Source organism: Quercus robur, chromosome 5 (genome assembly GCF_932294415.1).
Source record: "Quercus robur chromosome 5, dhQueRobu3.1, whole genome shotgun sequence".
Classification (NCBI taxonomy): domain Eukaryota; kingdom Viridiplantae; phylum Streptophyta; class Magnoliopsida; order Fagales; family Fagaceae; genus Quercus; species Quercus robur.
In genome coordinates this window covers 87,943,969-87,968,343 of record NC_065538.1, presented here as the reverse complement: position 1 = coordinate 87,968,343, position 24,375 = coordinate 87,943,969, and the positions used below count along the sequence as shown (strand labels likewise).

The following is a 24,375-nucleotide window of genomic DNA, read 5'->3' as shown; positions in this document are numbered from 1 at the left end:
ATATTATTATACATTGACTGATTGAGTGCTCTAAGCCTCTAAATAATCCACTCCATTAGGTAAGTTGTGCTTTTCTTGGTTAGGTGATTAGCAACTTGTTTATTAACAACGAAATGCAAGTGGCTATTGTTAAAAGAGAAAAATATACCAACAAGTGGACTCTAATACGTACCTTTTTTTTGTTTTGTTTTTTTTTTTTTTTTAATACAATTTATTTGTCTTTCCCATGCAATGTCATATGGGAACAAGTAAATTAATCAACAAGAAGCTCAACTAATTTGTTACCTAACTTTGAAAAGCACAACCCACCAAACATGTAGGGTCCTTATAATTCCACTAAGCATGATTAAAGGAAAATTCTGTAGGGTCCTTATAATTCCACTAAGCATAATTGAAGGAAAATTATGTAGGGGTCATTATAATTCCACTAAGCATGATTGAAGGAAAATTGTGTAAATTCCACTAAGCATAATTGAAGGAAAATTGTGTAGGGGCAACAAACAACTTGTTTAAAAATAAATGATCATGTGAGAACAAACAAAGGAGGCAGACAATCAAAAGAGGGGGGTCTAGGGGGTTTTCTATACATAACACAACTTGTTTGAAAATAAAATATTAACAAAATTGAGTGAGGTTGTTATAATTCCACAAAGCATGATTAAAGGAAAATTATGTAGGGTCCATATAATTCTACTAAGTATGATTGTTATAATTCTACTAAGGATGATTGAGGGAAAATTATGTAGGGTCCTAATAATTCCAATAAGCATGATTGTTATAATTCCACGAAGCATGATTGAAGGAAAATTATGTCGGGGTCCTTATAATTCCACTAAGCATGATTGTTATAATTCCACAAAGCATGATTGAAGGAAAATTGTGTACGGACAACAAACAACTTGTTTGAAAATAAATGATCATGTGAGAACAAACAAGGGAGGAAGACAATCAAAAGATGGGGGTCTTAGGGTTTCCTATACATAACAACTTGTTTGAAAATAAAATATTTACACAATTGGGTGGGGTTGTTATAATTCCACTAAGCATGATTTAAGAAAAATTATGTGGGGTCCTTATAATTCCACTAAGCATGATTGTTATAATTCCACTAAGCATAATTGAAGGAAAATTATGTAGGGGTCATTATAATTCCACTAAGCATGATTGAAGGAAAATTGTGTAAATTCCACTAAGCATGATTAAAGAAAAATTGTGTAGGTTCAACAAACAACTTGTTAGAAAATAAATGATAATATGAGAACAAACAAAGGAGGAAGACAATCAAAAAAATGGGATCTTAGGGTTTCCTATACATAACACAACATGTGTGAAAATAACACATTTACACAATTGAGTGGGGTTGTTATAATTCCACAAAGCCTGATTAAAGGAAAATTATGTAGGGTCCATTCCCTATGTACATATGTGCGTTTACATTGATGACCAGCCATTGCTTTACTTTTGCATTGGGTAGAGCAGTTGATGCGTAGATGGTGGAGGATTCTTGTTTCTCGATATATCACCGGCTGCACACACAAAACAAGAAAACAAATCAATATTATAAAAACCAATATGCTCCTGCCCCACTTGAACTTATATATGTGAGTGCTTTAAGTAGCCCACTCCGTTAGGTAAGTTGTGCTTTTCTTGATTGGGTGGCAACCAACTTGTTCAATATGCAAGTGGCTATTGTTAATTAAAAAAAAGAGAAAAATATACCGACAAGTGGACTCGACTACGTAACTTTTATACAAGTAAATTAATCAACAAGCACAGCCCACCGCCAAACTAGAAAGCTATATCCTTTTGGCATTATATACCATGTAATTGCTCTTTTCCCAAGCAACGTCACATGAGAAAAAGAATCTTACGAAGAAAAAAGATTAATTTGCCACCAAATCAAAGATAAAGCACAATGTACCAAATATCTATCGTGCGTGTTCTCTCTAATGTGGATAGACAGGTTTGCTCTTATCCCTTTATACAAAAGGTTTGGGCCTTTACGGGCCCATTTTCACTATTGGGCTATAAAAATGGAAGGGTCTTAGGCTCTATTTGTTTCAGCTTGCCCAAGTTGTTATGTATCAAATTTGCCTAGGTTGTTATATCTTCAGCAGATCCATTTTGGGCTTTCCCCCTTTTTCATGGTATTATGGGCTATTTCAGGCCCACAATTACTCTTCTTTGGAAGAAGTCCCTTCTAAGGTTACCTTTCAGTATACTATTCTGTCAACCTTCAACCTCTATTTCACTTTTTTTTCTTTTTTTTTTTACTTTGATATTAATGCATTGTATTGCACACCCATAAATGAAATAATTTTTTTCCCTTATTAGTGTGAACTATTAGAATTGTATTTAAAATTATGAATGAGATTTATAATTTAATAGATTTGAGAAAATTTGTTAATTGTTAACATGAAGTTATTTTATATGAATTTCAAAAATCCTATGAAGTCTTTTAGATTTTTTTTTTTTTTTTTTTGCAATTTTCCTTATACTATTTTTTTTTTCGCTAAATTTCCTTATACTATAATTCAACACTTGGGAGCTTGCTTCACAAATCTATTAAATACTAAAAATATTTTGAATATGAACATTGAGGATAATTGCACGGACACTCTAACAAAGCTAACTAAAGAAAAGGACATACCATTAATTTGGAAAGTAAGTATTTTCATTATACCTTGTTTTGCATATTGTAACTGCAATTTAGTTCCAATTTCTCTACATATTATTTTTTATATTGAATTTATAATATAGTATGGTCTCCTAGGAATGCCTAAGAACTATCCAATTTATAATATAGTATGACAGAACACTTCAGCCTTTGAAACAAGAAACAAACATTGGATATTGATTTAAACTTGGTAACTAGCAAGTACCAAAGTGTATAATTTTCAAAAGTAATGATTATAAAAAATAAAATAAAAAATTGGACCCTTAGGGCACTCTCTTTATTCTTAATAATTTTCAAGCATTAAAAACTCTAAATAAAAATAATATGTAGTAATGTTAGGCCAATTAACGAGATTTCTTTTCATGAGGCACCAAATTAGATTAGCTACTAAAGATAACCAGCATACCAAATTAAGCTTGTTTTTTGCTGCATCTACCAATTAATGAAATTTTGAATATACACTTGTAGTCAAAGGAAAATATAAAGTTAATTCAAATTATGAAGGAACTTACATGGAATGGTATGTAAGCATGTCTCCCACTTAGAGTGCCATGAATGGTTGTGAGCAAAGGGAATGCAGCACACATTTTCAAAAGCATTGCTTGGAATAGCGCATATCATGTACATGGGATCTGAAACAGAAGCAAAATAAGTCCTATTTTTTGCCCATCAGATTGTAGGAAAAATCTAGAAAGAAACAAATAACATGAAGATAAAGTATTAATAAGACAATAACTAACCTAAACATTTAAGACTAGATAACCATCTTCTTCAATTTCGTAAAGTGATCCCAAGAAACAAAAAAACTTGTGATTACTTAAAAAAAAAATATATTCAAGATTACTTTTAAGTATATATGAACTTTAGCAATTGAAAATACTTTATGTCTTACCATGACTGAAAGCATAACAAAGGAAATTATAGCCAAGCCTTTAAAGCTAGAATTAGTTGCTACAAAATACTCCTCTTCGAGTTCTTTCTTGTTCAGTGATTCCCGGACTTGATTGGCTGCCTTGATTAGCCTTGATTTCAGCACCATATTTCAACACCAGATTCTCAGCTCATCTCCCCCATGATTCTAGAGATTTGATTTGTATCAATTAAAAACTGATTATAGGGATTGGTCTGGCCTTTCCTTCTAGGTTGTAGATTCTTACCTATAAATACATGTACACAATGTAATCTTCTTTCAGCCAATCTACAGAAACTTTCTGGTCATTACAAGGTTTTTCTCTTCATTTGTCTACTAATTTTCAAAGGTGATCTGCTCACAATTGCCAGGCTTGACAAACAACACATTTAACACCAAAGCAACAGAATGCATACAAGTATCCATACCTTCATCTTTGAGATATCCGCAGACTCACATCCTGGAGTAGCTAATTTCCAAATTCTCCACCACAGTTAGCATACTTTGCCATGAATTCTGCATGAAATTAATTCAGCCACAAGATTTAGGTGAAGCTAATTTAACTTCTCATTATAAATTGGCTGATTTGATTAAGATGAATAATTGGAAGAGAAATGTGTCAGAAAGATTTAAGACCATTAATTGGAAAGAAATAAGACCATTCTGAGAATACTAATTGACCTAGGTTCTTAGCTACCAGATGGCTGTTTCCCACTTAGCACCCTAGATTGACCAAAGATGATCATTTAAGGATTCTTAACATTTGTTTAGATATAAGTAAACAAATTTAAAGAGAACAGTGGAAGAAGTTACAACTGAAAGATTTAAATATTAAAGAACATACATTATAGTACCATTGAGAGCCAACGAGGTTTTTGACTTTTTTGTCATCCTTGGCCAACCCATCTTTCTCAACCCTTTTGGACTAGATTCAATCCAGTAACTGCTCAATAGTAGGCTGGCTTGTAATGGGCAAATCACTAACCAAGACAATCCCACTCCCTTACTACATCAAAACCATCCCTAAAAGCTCAACCTCCTCTCTAGTAAAAGACACAAAGATATCATCCCATGTTGTGTTAAAGAATTTCAAATAATAGCAGTGCATTAAGTGTTATAAACAATCTCATAAATTCATTGCAGTTAGGCACAGAGAAACAGTGATGGGAGCTGGTAAGAAGGAAATCACTGCTATAATTTTGAAAGTTTCTGCTCCTCTCTGTTGTGGTTTTAGCTGCATTTCTGTAGCACTAAAAATTTCTTTTGGGGTATAATATGCCAAAGTCAAGTCTCGACACTACTATGCCCAAAAATTAAAGGAGAAATAAGAAGAATTCCAACAACAATAAACAACTGATTTAGTTGCTAGGTAAGTCAAATATGCAATATAATGAATATGCAATTTTTTATTTTTTATTTTTGTTTAAGGATGTAGCTCTAGGTAAGTCATTAAAGAACAAGGACTTGAAATAATGAAAGTCCTCCAATAAACTTCATGATTTCATGGCAAGCAGATTATAGTTTGCAACAATCTCTATGATTAAGTTCATATATACTTCATGCATCAATATTATAGAATAGAAGGGAAATTAAGAGAAAATAGATTTCCAATTTCAAATCTTTCATTATTTCACATTCAAGAATACAAATAATGAAATTCAATTCAATTACAATAAGAAATTGAAATAAGTAAAAAAAAAAAAAAAAAAAAAAAAAAAAACACGAACCTGAAGAGTGTGGCCATGGAGATGGCAGGGAGGGTTTAGTTGTTTTGATTCTTAGGTGTGAGAATGAAGCTATGAAGCAAAAGAGAGAGAGAGAAACAACTAAATGCCCAAAAAAAAGAGTTATGTCAGATTAGTCTAATAAATACCCAAAATCAAGACAACTCACATGACCCATATTGATATAATATTAAAACATAAATGAATAATAAGAAAAATCAAATTTAGTCAAAACATAAATGACATAATATTAATCTACAATTTACCCACAATCCAAAATGATTTAAATCATACATAACCACATGGTACGATGATTTAAAAAGCTAACAAAAAAGCACCTCATGAGAGAAGAAGAAGAATATATAGTTACCTATGCTAGATGCAGTATTAGCACCCAGAGGTTATAGCAGACAGTGCACGAACTCCACAAATAGTATGGACAATTGGGCTCCAAAGGTCTTTATGAACAATCACAATAAATACATGATCAAGACACTTCAAGTCCATAGAAAAAAAATGCAAACCTTCAATGTAAACATAAGGCTATAAAGAATGAAATTTGGAGGTCATCTTTCAGATCATTATCGCTATAAAATTCTTCACTGTTGCATCCAACACCATTTTTCATGCATACTATTTCAAACACTGGTTCTGCTACTAACCTAAAGAGCCTTGTAAGAGACCTGAATCATGAGTGACAATCATACCAACAGATTAGTGGAGATGAAGATAGAAGAAACTGAATAACGGCATGCCAAACAGAAACCTAATAAAAAGCATCAGATTGATACTTGAAAGACAAATTTGGGGCAACATTAGAATGTACAAAGGGAACACATACTTCCTTGGCAGTTCAGAATCCTTGTAAAATGGGAATTGTTTCTTGTGCTGGATAGGGGTTATTCATGGTAACAAGCATCAACTAGAAGTAATACCACCACCACAGCGAGAAGGAAAAGAAAGGAAGAGAATTTAAAAACATACTTTGTCTAAGACAGAGCAGGATGGACGAAGATAAATAAAGTACTTCTTGAAGGAAATAAACCAAACACCGGAGGGAACTCTTTGAGTGAGACATGATTGACATGAGACAGCAACGAAGTCACAATAAACCAATAAGAAATTCAGTTCACTTCCAAGAATGTTCTTCTGGATATAGATACTGTGTAATGGTTACCTAATCCAACTAATGAAGTCAAAGTATTCACAATATCTTGATCCCTAATGGCAGCCGCTTCCCATGCTTTGCACTCTTCCATATTGAAAAGCACTTCTGGGTCTGAGACAAGGAACAAGCATTAGATATTGACTTAGAAACTTGAGAAAGCAAGTACTACTACCTAATCCTATGGCATTAAGACTAGATGATTAGCAAGTATAGATTTGAGCTATGAGGGCTTCCAGCATTCTTTTAAGCATTCAAATCACAGATGGATGGCTAAATAAAGGTATTACTGGAAAATTACCTAGTTTCCTTTCTTAGTTATCAAGCTAGATGGACTACTAAAGAACCAGTATTCCAGGTTAAACATGTTGCTGCATCTTGGAAGTGATAACAGGCCATTTGTACACACAGCCTTCTGTATGGAACATTTTTGCATGATGTTCTTGAATGAGACCAAAACATTCCTGGGCCCATAAAGGTTGGAAGCTTGGATTATAAAGCAAATGTAACAGCATCACAAGAAGAAAAGGAAGAATATAAAGATACTTGTAGGTGAATTAGAATTGAAGAGCAGAATATGAATTAGAATATGACTTCTATTTGCACAATCAAAAATATTTAATTGATATTTTTGCAGAAATAAACAAAGGAGAGTTACCTCTGAATGTTAGTCTGAATCACACTTGATGCTTAGGATGTGAGAAATCTTGTGCCTGTCTTTTGCAATGTTGCTCAAGAATTGGACTTCGAAGAACCTCCAATTTCTTTAATGGTGAAGTGCGAAGAAAGTCTGCTAGCGACTTTAGCATGGGACATCTCCAGATTTTCAAGTAACAAACCCACTATCTTCTTCTTCTTCCCTCGTTCCTCCAATGTCAATCCATTATTCCCACTTTGGAAATTCCTGAAATTCGAGAGATTTCAATTTTTGGAATATAATTGCGTTATCTTTCTTATTTTTGGGTTCTATTCCCAAAAACTCAAAGAGACAAAGCTTTTTTAATTTGAATAGAGACGTCATCCAATTAGGATACCCTCTAGTGCCATGGTAATCAAAAATACATAAACTTTCCAAGTCTGAAGGTGCTTCCAAGGCATTCAAAACTAATACATGACCCTTTATTCTTCTACTAATTGTATCTCTCAAAATATCAAATTTGCCAAACCATAGTTCCAAACTACTAAAAATGTTTTTTTAAATATTTAAACATTTATACTTTTCATATCATTGACGTGTTTTACAACTACCACATGTGTTAACTAAAGTCTTAATATTCTTAAGTTGTTTCGGCAAAAAGAAAAAAAAAAAAAATGTTGTCACAAAAAACGAGTTCATGTAAAGTTTTTTGTAAAATGAAATATCCATTTTGTAAGACCACCAAACTAGATAATTTGCTAATGATGGAACCACTTGCAACAATATTTGCATAGTTATATAGTTTCAACTAAAGCAATTGTATATACTTTTAGTCTTCAAAAAATACACATCTACAAGTGGTTAAACGTTCATCTTGGGTGGTTTTAACTTTTCATATAATTTTACCTTTACATATTCATCTATTTTAATTTAGATATTTTTTCAAAAAAAAATTTAATTTAGATATTTATAAGTAAACAATGAAATAATGATTCATGAATAAAAAAAAAAATGATCTATATATATTTATCTTGTGCGGTTGTAACTTTACATATAATTTTGCATTTATATATTCATCTACTTTAATTTAGATGTTTATAACTTAATAATGAAATCTATAAACAAGGTAATTAAAACAATCATATTTCTACAATTCAAAAAGTCACAATTTCTTTTATCAAAAAAAGACCTTCTACATTTCCGTGAAATCATTTTTAAATTTTTTTTATAAAACCTTTGACATACCACTAACCTAACAATTTCATACATTAAAAAAATTTAAGGCTCATTATTACTTCCGTTAATATATTATGGATATCTTAATTGATTGAGATCAAACTAGAGAAATGCCTTTCATAGTTCCTTGAAAATTCAGAAGAGAAAAAAAAAAAAAAAAAAACCCTTTGACATACCACTAACACAACTACATCTATAACTATTTAAACCATCCATGACATATATTTCTTATTGATAACCATAAAATTTACAACTAGCAAGGGAACATGCAAAGTAATAAAGAATAAATGAATGAAGAAAAAGGGAAATGAAATCAAACGTCAATTAATAACCATTATTTGGAAAATAAAAAGGTGGTCAAGAGGAGTAAGAAATAAATAAAGATGGTTAAACAGAGGACATTGAAATCTTTATAGTGCAATAAAATCAACCATTACATTCACTTAATTAAATAAATAATCAACGATTAAATATAATAATACAAAATTTAAACTTAAAACTAATCAAACTCTAACTAGGGAAATTATATATATATAGATAGATAGATAATCATAATCTTCATACACCATGACTTAAAAAAATTTAATGACTAGTTCTACCTCTTATTTAAAAAGGTCTATGTTATACAAATCATCAACTAATAAATATACGATAATAGTAAAAAATGTTATAGACAAGATTATGAAAAATATGATACAACTTTTTTTTTTTTAACTATTTATAAAGTCTAGGGACTAAAATTATATTTTATCTAAAAATTATCACATGCAATGCGCGGGTCTGCGACTAGTAACCAAATAAAAGCTAAGTGATTCTGGGTTGACATTACATGTCACATATAATGCATGAGAGAGCAGTTACTCGTTTCATGGCTTCCATGAAAGTAGTTGAGAATGGCAACAAAATAGAATATAGGACTAGGGTTTTTTTTTTAGCATCGAAAACACCATGAATCATCGTCATTTTGGTGTAAGGACCACTTGTAGTTGTAGATTACTTTATAAGGTGAGGCTAATGTCATTGAGTATCAATGCATTTTCAGTGTTTTTTAATTGTTCTAACTGTATTTCCAATGTATTTTAATTGGTGTATTTCCATTGCCTTGTTTTATGATTTGGTATATATATTCTAAACTGTGGTAAAGTATAATTATTTTGTGGATCACTTAATTGAAATAAATTGATAATTTCACTACATAGTTAATATAGGAATCTAAACTAGAAATTTCATGGACAATTCCTGCTACTCATTTTGCTCTCCAATTGTTGCTTCTAATATGGTTGTTCCCATGCTGGCATTTACTATTGGAGTTTGTGATTCTTTCTCTCTCTTCTTCTCCTGTCATCTCCGGGGTCCCTTAGCTCTTGTTGCTTCCGAATGGTTCTCCTCATTTCTTAATAAGGTTATTTACCAAAACCTTTTTGTTGTTAATTACCTCAGGCTCAGTGATAATGATTCAATTTAGCTGAGCCACAAGATGATCAAGCTGCATTTATTCGAGCCATGCTCCCGACACAGCATGACCAACCAATTCAATTTGGGAGTTCATATTTGAACCCTCACTGGATGATGCAGCAATAGAAACAGGTGTTGCTACCTTTTGTTTAGTATAAGTAGGAGATTCTTTGGCAAGTGACTGAACCCATGACAGATCAGGCTCCTCTCCATTGTTCCGAAGCTCAAATGAAGATGACCTATGGTGCTTACCCAATTCATCTATACTAAGTAACAGCCCAATCTGGCTTCCCATTCCCAACATGATCCTCTTTATGTTTGGAATAAACAATCTTCTAAAAAACAAAAACAAAAACTCTAGTGATAGTACTTTCCATACAAGCGAAAGTCAAATTCGTGTAATTATTTAGTAGGTTAAATTGCAAAGCATATCCCCTAAAGTTTGAAAGTATTTAGATTTTACACATTGAAGTTTCAGAATTTAGATTTTACCTCCTGAAATTTAGGGGTGTTTGGATTTTACAGCCTGACATTTCAGAATTTGAATTTTACCCCCTAAAGTATGGAGGTGTTTGAGTTTTATCCCCCTAAATTCTAAAATTTTATGGTGTAAAATCCAAACACTCTCAAACTTTAAGGGTGTAATTTGCAATTTACCCTATTTAGTACGCTTGGAACTTCCCATCACTCGTGAATAGTAGGCCCCACCATAAATTTAATCACTATCAGATAAGAGAAGAGAGCATGCATTTATAGAATTCCACAAGAATAATAAGTCCTAACATAAATTTAATTACTATCAAATAAGAAAATGGAGCTCACATTTATTGTACTCCTAGAACACTTATCATCATCAACAACAAAAGCTTTGGTCTCAAAGAGTCAAAATTTTGGGGTGGCTATAAATCCTGAAGAGATTGATTAGAGTTGACATGTGTGTAAACAAACTAAAATTTTTCATCTTTTATTGATGCATAGTCCAACCCAAGAGTATATGAGGGAGAAATTTTTTTTTTTTTCTTTTTAAAAGAAACAAAAAACTAAAATGAGCCAATATTAAATTGACTAAATAAACTAAAATTTGGTAATGGGAGTACAACTTGGAGGCCAAGATCTAGATGGACTGGCATCCTCATTTACAATCAAAGCAGCAAGCTCTATCGCTTTTGGAGGTTGGATTAAATGTCATTACAAGGAATAGTGGAAAAAGGTTTGTGGAGATGATTTTACCAAGTCACAAAACTACTTGCTAAAACAACATTCCTACTTGTTAAAAGCCACCTGTTTTGAATAAATCCCAGAAAGGAAAGAAGGAACAGCCCATTTAGAATGCGCCACATAATCAACTACAGAATCTCATTGTTTGTCAGCAATCTGTTGAAAATTTAAGGGTTAAATGACAAAAGATCATTGATACAAGACTAGAGTATCACCTAGAGGCTAAAGCCGTGAGTGACATTGGAAGAGGTTTCATCACAACTTAAGCAAGTGATCTATATTATGAAAGTCTCCATGTTTCATTCTGAAGGACATAAGGCATAAAATTTGGGGGTAAAATATCTGCTTTGTGACAATATACGTATTGAGAATGACTCTAAACTCTAAAGATAGGAGGTTGACATGTATCATTATTTATCGGAGTCTTTACAGATGGAATTGCTTTTGTAGCCTTCAAAGCAAAAGAATGTGGCTTTCTCGTGGAAGTGGCACATATAATTGATAACGGGAAAACAGTCAATAATTAAAAGAAAAGGTTTTATAGAGGAAGCGCTAGAAAATGACAAAATTTTCCAAGGTATATACGGATGCTCAAGGCCTTTTTCAAAAGATAAGCACGCAGACTCAGATTTCTTATATATTCAAAATAATATACTATGGGTCTTTTCAAAAAGTACTGTGTCAAGAAGCTCAAGTAGGCCCCGTCTAATAGGACAATTTCACACAAAAACTTACAAATCAACAATGCTAGAGCAAACCGCAAGACTTCAGAGGACGTACATGACATAATTAGTATCAACTATCAACACACAAGAAAAAACAAGAGGGATACAATAACATAGAAAACATCAAATTAACAGCTACTCTAATTGGACAGTGCTGCTAGTCACTTTATTCAGCCATTTTTTCTTCTAATATGGTTGTTCGAATCTAAGAGTTGGTGGCTCTTCCTCACTATTTCCTCGTGACATCTTTAGGAACTCATATATGCTTAGGTCATGTTGCTTCCAAATGGTTCTGCCTATTTGTTGATAAAATTTGTGGTACATCCCTTCTTTCTATCCCTGATTAAGGACATCTGTATGGTCCAAGTCTTCAAGAAACTCGATTGATTTTTTGAAGACTGTAGTTTTGCCCACATCATGTCACTTATCATGACCTTGCTTTGTTTCTCACTATTTCTCAATTGCACACTGCACACAAAATGAGCAAACAAGTCCATATTATATTAATGGCTAGTTGCCAATCATAAAACCAATATGCTCCTGCCCCAGTTGAATGAACTCATCTATCATCTAATGAAATGTTGAATATAAACTTGCTTACAGTTTCATTGATCATGTTTCCAGATCAATAGGTGCAACAAGCTATGTGTAAAGCAGGCTAGATATTTAAAGGTTGAATGAATGGACATTTGTTCAATTGGTCATTGTGGGCATGTATAATGTAGCAAGAAGCATAATCTCACACAAAGGGTACACAAAGGGTATATACATTTGCAAACCCACAAACACATACATATAGCTCATAGAGACAACTAGACATGAGTGAGGAAGATAAAAAATTTCCAACCAAGAAGAAACTTACATGGAATGGAATATAAGCATGTCTCCCTTTAATAGGCTCAACTGTGAATCCATATACCTTGCCACTGAACCATGAATAGCTCTGTGTGCAAGGAAGGTTGAATACACTTTTCAGAAGCATTGCTCAGGACACACAGATCATGTAAATGGGATCTGCAAAACAAGCAAACAAAGGCTTAGCCTTTGCCCATCAATTTGTAGGACAAGGGACAAAGGAAGGAACTGTAAATTTTCCTCTTATATCAATTTTAGACTTCTCCAAATACATGAATATCTCTTTAGACATAAATGACAGTCTGACACGATAACATTCAAGAAAATGACCAAAAAAAAGTAAGTTTAAAATGCATGGAAACTACAAACAACATTAATTTTTATCACTATGTTCCAGGAAACTTTATATCTCCAACATGAGTTTTGGGCGTTTTACGCAGTCCAACATGTTTCTCCACATCAGATTATAGGACATTGTAAGAACAAATAATTTTTAATAAACTAATGGTTATATTTGAGATAGATACCCATCTTACGCAGCCCAACATTGACGCCAGCTTTCTCTTGCAGTACACACAAACGAGATCACAATTGCATCCCCATTTAGCAACCCTGTCATGAGGGAGAATTCTATCCATGAACGTTAGCCAACAAATGAAGGAATGCTTAGGAATAGCAATACAAATCCAAACCAAACACCATTAATCAACAACTAGAATCTTTTACCTAATCTTATTCCAAATTGATCTACATTAACAAAATGAATAGAAAAACAGCAATTTATTTACAATAAGGAGCGAAAATAAGGACTCATTTGTCAATTGAACACAAAACACAAGTTAGGGGGAAATTATATCAAGTACCATGACTAGTAGTGTTAATCTGTGACCACCTAGATGGGGTTTTCTCTTTGAGATTGATCTTGATCTTTCTTCATCATCCATTGCAAGTTTTTTGTGTTAATCTGCTAGGCTTATGCCATTTGTAAAATCCAGAGGACCTGTCTTTGATTTGAATCATAATTGCCAAACAGATTAAGATTATCTTGAGATGAGCTAGATGTGACCTAGTTGACAATCATTTGAAGCATAGAGAGTACCGGAGTTCCAATTAATGTGACAATTGTCAATGATTTTAGGAAGTCCAGCCAAAAAACCTCTGGGGGTAGTCCTCCAAATTTCCTACAGAGAAGCGTAATCTTTCACACAAATTTCAAATCCACAAATTATCATTGTGTAGGAACTTATTAATATCACATAGCCCAGTCCACTTTAAATTAGGGATCTCAAAAATCTCAAATTTTTACTCCATGTGACCATAACATAGAAAATAAAAAATAATGCTAAATCAAATTGCATTCCCTTACAAATCACTGAAGTCCTTCTTGAGCTCCTGCTACTCTGAATGAATAAACTCTTGAGATGCAAAAACAAATAATTATCAAAGAAATAAATTGGAGCTATTCGCAAGGTGAAGACAACTACATAGGCTAAATCTTAAAACTTATTAATGGCAATGAAAACATATTTATCATAGGATGTGATCCTGTGTGCTTTAGACAGTCTCATATGTGCCATATGACCACTCCCTCTTAAGCAAGATATGCTTATCCATAAGGAATATAGTTTTGAGTTTAGCTTGCAATAATAAACAAAATGTAGGTACATGAGAAAAAAAAAAAAAAAAATAGCACAAGACCATTTTGTTAAGATTTACTGGTAAAATTATTTTGTAGTATTAAACCTGAACTCTATTGTAACTTCTAGGATCACTGTGCCCATAAAAAATATCTAACAATATATGTTGGCCATGGATCTATTCTCATTACCATTTATATTCTGCAGATTTTGAGAGTATACAATTCTCTGACTCATAATTAATTGTTTAAGGTACACAATCAATACAAGATTACAACTCAACCATCAGGAACTTTCTTTTCAACATAAAATACATGTTCAGATCAATCCAATAATTTTTCAAGTGTTAACTCTTTGTTATGTTAAAATAGCTTTTTAGATGAATGAAACTTACCTCCGTAGCAGCCCATTAACTTGACAACACAGGTACCATTCTTAATACATTACGATTGAACATGGGTTGCATGAATTATTTCTTGAGCCTCCGGACAGTAGCGTTGCAACCAAGGGATAATTTATAACCTACATTACGAAGAGGATGATAGCCAATATAAGAGTCTCAATATCAAATCATGGTTTTGTATCAGGAGATATACATGACCATCGGTCCATCAGATTTTAGAGTTGTGTATGCCTCAAGGAGTACTGGAATGCCTTTCTGACTCTTGTTTCCATCTTCATCATCATCATACTCAGATTTTCTAGAAAGCCCCTTCACATCCAAATCCATTTTCCTAGCTTTTCTTCCTCTATTCCCTGCAACATTTTTTCAAACACCTCTCTGACTCTTGTTTTCATCTTCGTCATCATCATACTCATCGTCACTAGCATCCTCGACCTCAGCATCATATGAATCAGATAACGCCCTTCATATTCTTCCCCACTTTCATCTTCCTCTCCTTTCTCTTTTTCATCAATAACTGTCTGCCTTTTCTTTTCATTACTTCCACCCGGCACACTAACTGGTTTACCATCTTACTTCACCATGTTCATGAGGTGAATATACCGATTCCTCATTTGCATCCATGGTTGATCCTCAACTAGCAAACCCCTCTTGTAACCCTCCTTCAAAACCACAGTGTAGGTTCCAATCTTAGTGGACATATAAAATATACCCGAATGCTAAACCAATGCTCTCTTAAACCTCAATCGAAGCCCCAAATACTCTCCAAGCAACAGCAAATTATCCCTCTCAGTCTTCTTTGGCACAAGAATATGAAGCAACTCATGCAAAACAGCAACCGTCCACTTATCTGATTCATCACTATTTGGCAGAAGATGAGAAGCATCTTCATATGGAGAAATGTAAGGCAACTTCTGACACTCGTCTTCCCACTTTTCAACTTCTTATCCATCTCAAAACCTCTCGAGAATTTCATAGGGAATGCAGTAGAACCCTTCTTTTCCATAACCGAAACTGCAAGCTCATCATTGCGTGTTCTCTCTAATGTGGATAGACAGGTTTGCTCTTATCCCTTTATACAAAAGGTTTGGGCCTTCATGGGCCCATTTTCACTATTGGGCTATAAAAATGGAAGGGTCTTAGGTTCTATTTGTTTCGGCTTGCCCAAGTTGTTATGTATCAAATTTGTCCAGGTTGTTATATCTTCAGCAGATCCATTTTGGGCTTCCCCCTTTTTCATGGTATTATGGGCTATATCAGGCCCATAATTACTCTTCTTGGAAGAAGTCCCTTCTAAAGGTTACCTTTCAGTATACTATTCTATCAACCTTCAACCTCTATTTCACTTTTTTTTTTTTTTTTTTTTCCTTTGATATTAATGCATTGTATTGAACACCCATAAATGAAATAATTATTTTCCCTTATTAGTGTGAACTATTAGAATTAGTGTGAACTATTAGAATAGTATTTAAAATTACGAATGAGGTTTATAATTTAATAGATTTGAGAAAATTTGTTAATTGTTAACATGAAGTTATTTTATATGAATTTCAAAAATCCTATGAAATCTTTTAAATTTTTTTTTTTTTTTGCAATTTTCCTTATACTATTTTTTTTTTTTTTGCTAAATTTCCTTATACTATAATTCAACACTTGGGAGCTTGCTTCACAAATCTATTAAATACTAAAAATATTTTGAATATGAACATTGAGGATAATTGCACGGACACTCTAACAAAGCTAACTAAAGAAAAGGACATACCATTAATTTGGAAAGTAAGTATTTTCATTATAACTTGTTTTGCATATTGTAACTGCGATTTTGTTCCAATTTCTCTACATATTATTTTTTATATTGAATTTATAATATAGTATGGTCTCCTAGGAATGCCTAAGAACTATCCAATTTCAATCTCATATATCAATATTAGTAAACAAAAGTCAATCAATAGTTTGGAATTACTTCTAGAATAAGAAAAATTATAAATATGAATTAAGAAAAGGGAGCTTGAAAGCATTCGATAATAGTTTGGGAAAACATAAATACTATATACAACAAAATGAATATTATCTATGGACCTTAAAAAGAAAAAAAAAAAAAACATAAAAATTATTTCCAAATAAAATTGCAAAGTATCTGTGCATCGCGGGACATTATCTAGTTGACCATAATGGGCAAATGACTCTTATATTTCCCTTTTCTAGTAAACAAAGTTAATACTCTGCACGTCTAAGCTCTTCTAGACTATTCTAGTGTTTTGATTCCCCACCCGCTAGTTGTAGCAAATTCTAAGGAGTAAAGTACAGGATATTAAATATTGTAGTATATATTTCTGTATGCTGGATAAGACCATTTTCGCAATTAAACATTATACGGGATTGAGCCCAAAAACAAACCAATAATAGTTTGCAAAATTTTATAAAATGGGAGAGATTCAGATAAATCCGCAATGCAAGATGTTTAGAAAGAAGAGTTTAATATTCCGTTCAAATTAGAAAAACAAAATGGAAAAGGAAGGTTGGACTAGACCCCTTAATCCACTATTCAACTATTGTGTGCACAACAGGACATAACTGTCGTGTCCTGATATATAAAAGCTAAAATGATTATGCATAGTCACTTTGCCATGAGGGATTGCACAATTAAGATAGATGAAAATTTTGATTATGAAATTTATCAAATTTGATTATAAAATGGTTTAAAACATAGATAACCACTTACACATTTACATCATTCTTTTAAGTAAAATGAAAAGCCAAACAAAAAAGAAACTCATGAAAAGAAGTATATATTGTTTACCTAGACTACATAAGTTATGAAGTATTAGCACCAAAATCTATACCAGACTCTGCACAAACTCCACAAATAGTATGGACAATCAGGCTGCAAAAGAAAAATGTGATGCTTAAACAACAAAGGACTTTATTAACAGTCACCATAAATGCATGCTCAAGACACTTCAAGTCCACTGGAAAAAATGCAAACCTTCAATATAGGCATAGTGACAAGGAGAAAACAGAGGACAGTGAGGCTATGAAGAATGACATTGGAGGCCATCTTTCAGATCTTCACCACAATAATACTCTAGCATACAACACCACATTCTCCATGCAAATAACTTCAAAAAGGGGTTGTGCTACTGGCTTAATGGGCCTTGTCAGTGATCTGAATCATGAGTGACAATCAAACCAACAGATTAATGGAGAGAAAGATAGAACAAAACTGACCAACAGCTTGCCAAATGGAGAACCTAATAAGGTATCCGAGCAATATTTGAAGGACAAATTTGGGGCAACATTAAATGTACAAAGGGAACACATACTTCCTTGGCAGTTCAGAATCCATGCTCATATGTCCAAGTGCTCGCCCTCGGAACTCCCTTGTAAAGTGGGAATTGTTTCTTGTGGCTGGATAATAAGCATCAATTAGAAGTAACATACACAAAGGAGGGGGGAGGAAGAGGGATAGAGCAATTTTGTTTGTATTGTGTTTTGTAATTGCCCATATCTTTAAGCTGGGAAAAAACAGAGGGAGATTGACATGAGACAGCATAGAAGTCACAATAAACCAATAATAAATTCATTTCACTACCAATAATGTTGTTCTAGGTAAATAGATTACGTGATTGTTACCTAATCTAGCTAATGAAGCCAAAATATTCTGAATTTCTTCATCCCTACTGGCAGCCACTTCCCATTCTTTGCACTCTTCCATGCTGAGAAAGAATTTGGCTCTAAGACAAAGAACAAGCATAAGATATTGACTTAGAAACTTGATAAATAGCAAGTACCTAACCTATAACATTAGGACTGAATGATTAGCAAGTATATATTTGAGCTATGAGGACTTCCCTCTTTCTTCTAAAAAAATGTTACTTAAAATTAAAAAAGGTTTCAAGCATTCAAAATCATAGATGGAATGCCAAATAAAGGTGTTACACTTAGGGTCCGTTTGGAGATCGTTTTTTGGGCTAAAAACTGAAAACTGAAAATATTGTAGCAAAATAATTTTTAAATGTGTGAATAATGCCATGAGACTCATTTTTAATAAAAGCTTTGTTGAAAAAATGTGTTTGTGGGTCCCGTGAATAGGTACACAGGACCCACTGGAATCTCTCAAAAGGGTTGGAACGCGCTTCAAAAAAAAAAAAAAAAAAAGAGAAAAATGAGGTGAAATGCAAATGCAGTAAGTTTTCAGCTATCCAAACATATACTTACTGTACAAAAATCTAGTTTGCTTTCATATATTATCAAACTAGATAGACGATCAAAGGAACCAGCAGTCCAGGTTAAACTTATTGCTGCCGCATCTTGGAAGTGATAAAGGACCTTTTGTACACACACATCCTTCTGCTGATGATGTTTAGATTGGATAAGGCCTAATGAGAAAGGGACATTTTTGCATGATGTTCTTGAATGAGATCAAAACATTCCTGGGCCCATAAAGGTTGGAAATGTAACAACATCACAAGAAGAATATAAAGGTACTTGTGAGTGAATTAGAATTGAAGAGCCCAGATTCAACCAATGTAATATGACTTCAATGCCTCAATACCCCCCTCCTCCCAATACTGACTTCTAATTCAGGTATGTCCATTTTCAAAATTTCATTCCAAAATTATGCAACTGTCAAACCATTGGTAAGAAACCAGGCTTCATCCCACTCTTTTCCCTCTGCCAAGACACATAACTCTTCAATCACTAAGACAAGAAATCTACATGCTTCTATTTTTAACCTCCTAAATCCACAACACTAAATGTTGATAATTATCAAAGTAGATGATAAACCTTTAAAGCTAGAAAATTCATACATTGACAATTGGTCAATTGCCAAGCTCACCTTTCATCTGCCACGATATGATATGAAACATATGTGACAATTAATATGATATATGAGTGCCAATAACCTATTAAATGCATTTTTGAATTATTTTTTATAACGTCAGTTTCAGTTAACTCAACTGGTAAAATCTCTAATGTTTATATAAGAGATTTGGGGTTCAATCCCCACCTATACTAAAAACTGACTGATGTCTTAGTCTGATAATAAAGAGCTATAATCAAGAGCGGACACCATATATTGAAACTCTCTCCAAAAAAAAAAAAAAAATTTGTGATTGTTGATATATCTTTGTAAGCCTCATGTTGTAAAATTTATAACATCCAGTTAACTTAACTGGTAAAATCTCTAATGGTTGTATAAGAGATTTGGGCTTCAATCCCCACGTATACTAAAAACTGATTGATGTCTTAGTATCCTGATAAAGAACTATAATCAGGAGTGAACGTCATAGGTTGAAACTCTCTCATAAAAAAATAACTTTTTATGATTGTTGATACATCTTTGTAAGCCTCATGTTGTAAAATTTATAATATCCTTAACATGATTCATTCAGATACTTATTTATTATCTTATTAAAGTGTCATTAATTACATTCATTTCTATATCGTTTGTGAGTTTTTTTTTAAAGTAAAATTTGTTATATCACTACATACCCTTAGTGCGTTAATCACTCTACAAATATAAGTATTTATGGAGTGGTAGAGCCCCTTAAGGATTGAGGGGCCTCCCTCCCCCATACCCCCCCCCCCCCCCAACACCACCCCACAAAAAAAAAAAAAAAAAAAAAAAAAAAAAAAAAAAAATGGAACTACCCTAAAAAATATGAAAATTTGTAAGTCCCTTATCATTTTGGCCCCCATTCCTGTTAATATAAAATACAATCCACAAATACATATTAACACATTACAATAACTACACATCAGCATCTTTATAATGAACACATACATATTTTAACAATTACATCGACAAATAAAAAGGAAAAGAAAAAAAATTTATTCCAACCATCTAGAGCTTACTTTTACACAATAGTAGAAAAATTGAAAAACCTGAAACTTTGTTGAATCATTGACGTGCCGCACCACCAAGCACCAAGTGAACTGTGAACACAGTTCTTGAAAAAATCTCATACACAGGTGACTCTCTCTCTCTCTGGCTCTCTCTGTCTCACTTGCCTTATTTTCTTCTTTCAGTTCTTTCTCTTTGCCATCTGCTTTGCCAGTTTTCTTTCTTCTTCTCGCCAGTCGCCACTGCTTTGCCTTCTTCTTTTCGTTTTTCATCCGTTCAGATTTATGTCAAGACCTTTTTCCATTTTTCTCCCTCTGCTTAAAAGTATAGTTTTTCATCTGTGTGTTGAATGAATCTACACGACAAGAAACTGAGAAAGACTTACTTTGCCTAATTGCTTTGTCATTGTCAGCAAGCGCCGTGAGCCCCGCAATATGTGATGTGAATTAATTTGGCTTTGGACTCCGAACCCCAGGATTGCCAGCACGTATTTGTTTCATTGTTTGTATATGCTTTGTTACTTTTCATTGCTTTCTTTTATAAATTCCTTATAAAGTATAATTTATTATTATAATAATCAATATATTATAAACAATATATACATATGTATTTAATTGTTTTTTTTTTTTTAGTTGTATATGTATTTAATCAATATATTATGAACAAGTATTTTATCCAGTTGCTTTTTGTATTATTTTCATTATTATTGTGTTTGCACCAACAAAATACAAGACTGTGATTGAGCACAAAGGCGATCATCCATGAGTAATTGACACCAAACATACAAAATGGAATCTAATCAAAGGCAGTGACAAAAAGGGGGCGCAACCTTAGTGCGTGGGAGACATACAAAGGATGAGCGTACAAGAAAAAACAAAGGAGAAAAGAAAGATAAGTAACACCTAAAATTCGGATGGTCCATAAAATATATGAAAGCTGTCGATGCAATTGAGCTTGAATTTGGTCTCACTCATCACGTAAGCTCTGTAAAAATAAGAATTTTAACTTTACCACTAAGAGCTCACTGTCTTCAAAAGTATGAGCATTTTTTAGTTAGCAGAAACCCATTTTATGTTTATAGGTAAATAGTAAATACAACTCACGTGCACTCACATGGAATTGAAACTATGACCTCACAGACAGCCCCATGTTTATGGAGGAAAGAGATGCAATTTGGCCTAAAGATGATAGGCTTTATTAGCAAAAACCCAGATATATAAGATAAATTTCACACTCTAATTTTATTTCAAAAAACTCAATTCGTAGTCACTTATCTTTGAAAATCCCTTGGCTGAAACTATCACCAAACTTTGTCAAGATTGATTCTCTAGCATATCTACTTCACTAAAAAACCCATGCGAACCAAACTCACAATAAATTACCTAGCATCACAAAGAAACATATTCAATTAACTCTTCAACAAAGTAGTAGTAAATGTAGAGTTCATTGATAATTTCCTTGAGGACATTTTTTTTTTTTTACTAATTTTCTGGTGAGGAGTATTACGTGTTAGCAGATAATGAAGAGGAAAAAAAACATATGGTTGAGTTCAGCTGAGGTGAATGGGGAAAACAATTCATAAGCAAAAGGTGAACAATAAACATTCACCATTTTTTATTTTCGTTAATAAGTAGGAATTATGACAGAAACACCTTTTTTGAGTCCAGTCTAAGGCATTTTAGTCCTCAAAGAAAAAAATAAATAACTGAGTAAGAAATAATTATTTCTGCAAACTGCAAGTGGAGCATCAGAAAGATACCAAGTATTCGCTATTGAGTTTGCTACTCAATTGACTGCATAAAAACTAAATAAAACAACCTTTTTTTTTTCTTTTCTTTTTAGAGGGACAAAATTTAAATAAAAAAATTTAGAACCAACTCAATTACAAGTGCCTAAAGATTTGAAAGGCAATTAAAAAAATTAGGACTGCAGATACTGGTGTCAACTATGTCTCAATACAACATTATATCCAAACGAAAAGAGATTCCACAACAACAAAAAACACACCTTTATTCCAAAGTAAGGAGCTGCTGCACGTTCCAGTGAAAAAAAGATTGGTACACCAAAGGATGATGTCACAGGGTATAGCTGATTGAAATTAGTGGAAATGTGGAATACATTTGTTGCAAAACACTTTTATCCAACATATCAATTCTTTCAATAGAATATTGAATCCAACAAACAAATTCAGTGAAGAAAAGAAAACAACCGCTTAAATTAGAATATTCAACTGAAATTCTGAAACTTTTGGTGTTTTCGTAAGAGAGCAGAGATTAGATAATTTTAAAGAGCATCTGCAAATCTAAATAAAAGTACTACTACTGAAAGATATACAATAGTATCAAGAATAATTGAGCAACATTAGCCTTGCCAAAGGATTAATCTAAAGATAAATTATGGTACAAAGACTTGGTATACCAACAGAAACTTCAAGAATAAATAAAAAGACATTTAACTGTCACAGTTTTGAAGCATGCTAAAAGAATACCACAGTGACAACAGCCTTGAAGACATTAGGCACTATTACCATCCCATCTAATGTGCTTCTCATATGTGTGATACAACTATTCCTCTAGGGCCATGTCATTATTTAGATAGTGAAAGTGGACAGGAGAAACTTGGGTAAAAAGTATATTTAGCAGACAGAATTCCATCAAAAGTTTTAATAAAATGAAAACCTGTAGAAAGTCCTCAACTGATATCAAAAGGGCATCAAAGGCCTACATCTCCTTGAATCAACATAAGCCATGCTTTATTGGGAAATTTCTTGAATATCCTCTTATTTCACCTTTTTTTTATTCCTATATGGCCATCCAACAACACACATAGCAAGGAATACCCATCAACATCAAGCTTTTTATCACTAAACATCTGTTAAAAATTGAATTTTTATTTAATGCCCATAAACACAATCTTGATTCTTGAATGAGAAACAGAATAAAGAAAACACCTTTATCCTATTATTCTCAATCCCCCCCAAAAAAAAAAAAAATAAATAACGAAATTCTGATTTCAATGACATCTGTGTCTACAAATATGAAGCAACTTTAACCAAAACCCAAATGGGCATGTATCAAAAGCAACTAAAAACCCAAATAAATCCACAACCCAGAAACAAAAACAAAAGCAACAAAAAATCCTTCAATCAAAATAAGTTCTAACATTTAGATTTCTAACAATGTGTAACCCACCATGCAAAAAGCCCAAATCTATAGCATAAATTCAGCAAAAGAGGAACGGAGAATTGTTACATGGCAAACGAGATGAAGAACGAAGACTCCAATCAAAGCAGAAGTAGGAATAGAGAATAGAGAGCCTGTGGAGACTGAGAGAAAAGGGTAGCAGATATACATGAAGGAGCATAGACTAACTGAGAAAATAGCGGAGGAGATATACATGAGAAGGGATAAAGCTGGTATTTCAATAAAAAACGATTATTGTTTTGGCGTGATTTTGATTTTCTGCAGAAAAAAATTGCGGTAACCCAATCTGCGTTTCTGAAGAAGCAGAGCTTGGCAATGTTTTGTAAACGTGAAAAATCAGAATTTTGAAAACGCAGACGTGCTGATTTCTGTGGAGCCAAACGGTTTGTAAACAGTCTATCCAAACGGGTTCTAAATATGTTAAAAATAAAGTATGATTGGATTGCGTAAAGCAAAGGGTTATTTGGGATGTGTGAAGGTGTAAAGCCTGTAGGAAAGATGTATATTTAGATACGGACACAAGTGGGCCTAAGGGGGCCCAAGATCCCAGGTCCAATTTTTTAAAATTATTTTATATATATAAACTATAATATATTTCATTTATGTAATTGGCCCTTTTCAAAACTTTAGGCTTCCTTTCTCCTCAATAAGTCTAAGTAGCCAATCCCAACTAGCAACTATC

The 24,375-nt window shown here is 33.0% G+C and overlaps 1 protein-coding gene across 50 annotated transcripts; it reads right to left on the bottom strand.

The window, feature by feature from the left end:
- Positions 1-1,281: 1,281 nt before the first annotated feature.
- On the bottom strand, positions 1,282-24,144 carry LOC126727639 (uncharacterized). 50 transcript variants are annotated; one of them, XR_007656320.1, is made up of 13 exons: positions 7,135-7,610; positions 6,778-6,940; positions 6,296-6,590; positions 6,153-6,199; positions 5,974-5,994; positions 5,682-5,769; positions 5,315-5,413; positions 4,432-4,630; positions 4,016-4,103; positions 3,570-3,834; positions 3,418-3,446; positions 3,190-3,309; positions 1,282-1,526 (listed from the first exon to the last, which is right to left on the bottom strand). XR_007656320.1 is itself a non-coding variant. In XM_050433514.1 (5 exons), the coding sequence occupies exons 1-5, from the start codon at positions 20,549-20,551 to the stop codon at positions 5,682-5,684; spliced, it is 315 nt and encodes a 104-aa protein (XP_050289471.1). In that variant the 5' UTR covers positions 20,552-24,144; the 3' UTR covers positions 5,420-5,681. The 50 variants fall into 50 exon arrangements, 2 of the variants coding, with proteins under 2 accessions (XP_050289471.1, XP_050289470.1); XR_007656321.1 differs by lacking the exons at positions 6,153-6,199; positions 6,296-6,590; positions 6,778-6,940; positions 7,135-7,610 and adding exons at positions 17,966-18,157; positions 18,276-18,376; positions 20,532-20,804; positions 20,876-21,075 and having other exon boundaries at positions 5,682-5,994; XR_007656335.1 differs by lacking the exons at positions 6,153-6,199; positions 6,296-6,590; positions 6,778-6,940; positions 7,135-7,610 and adding exons at positions 17,966-18,157; positions 18,276-18,376; positions 20,532-21,055.
- Positions 24,145-24,375: the final 231 nt, after the last annotated feature.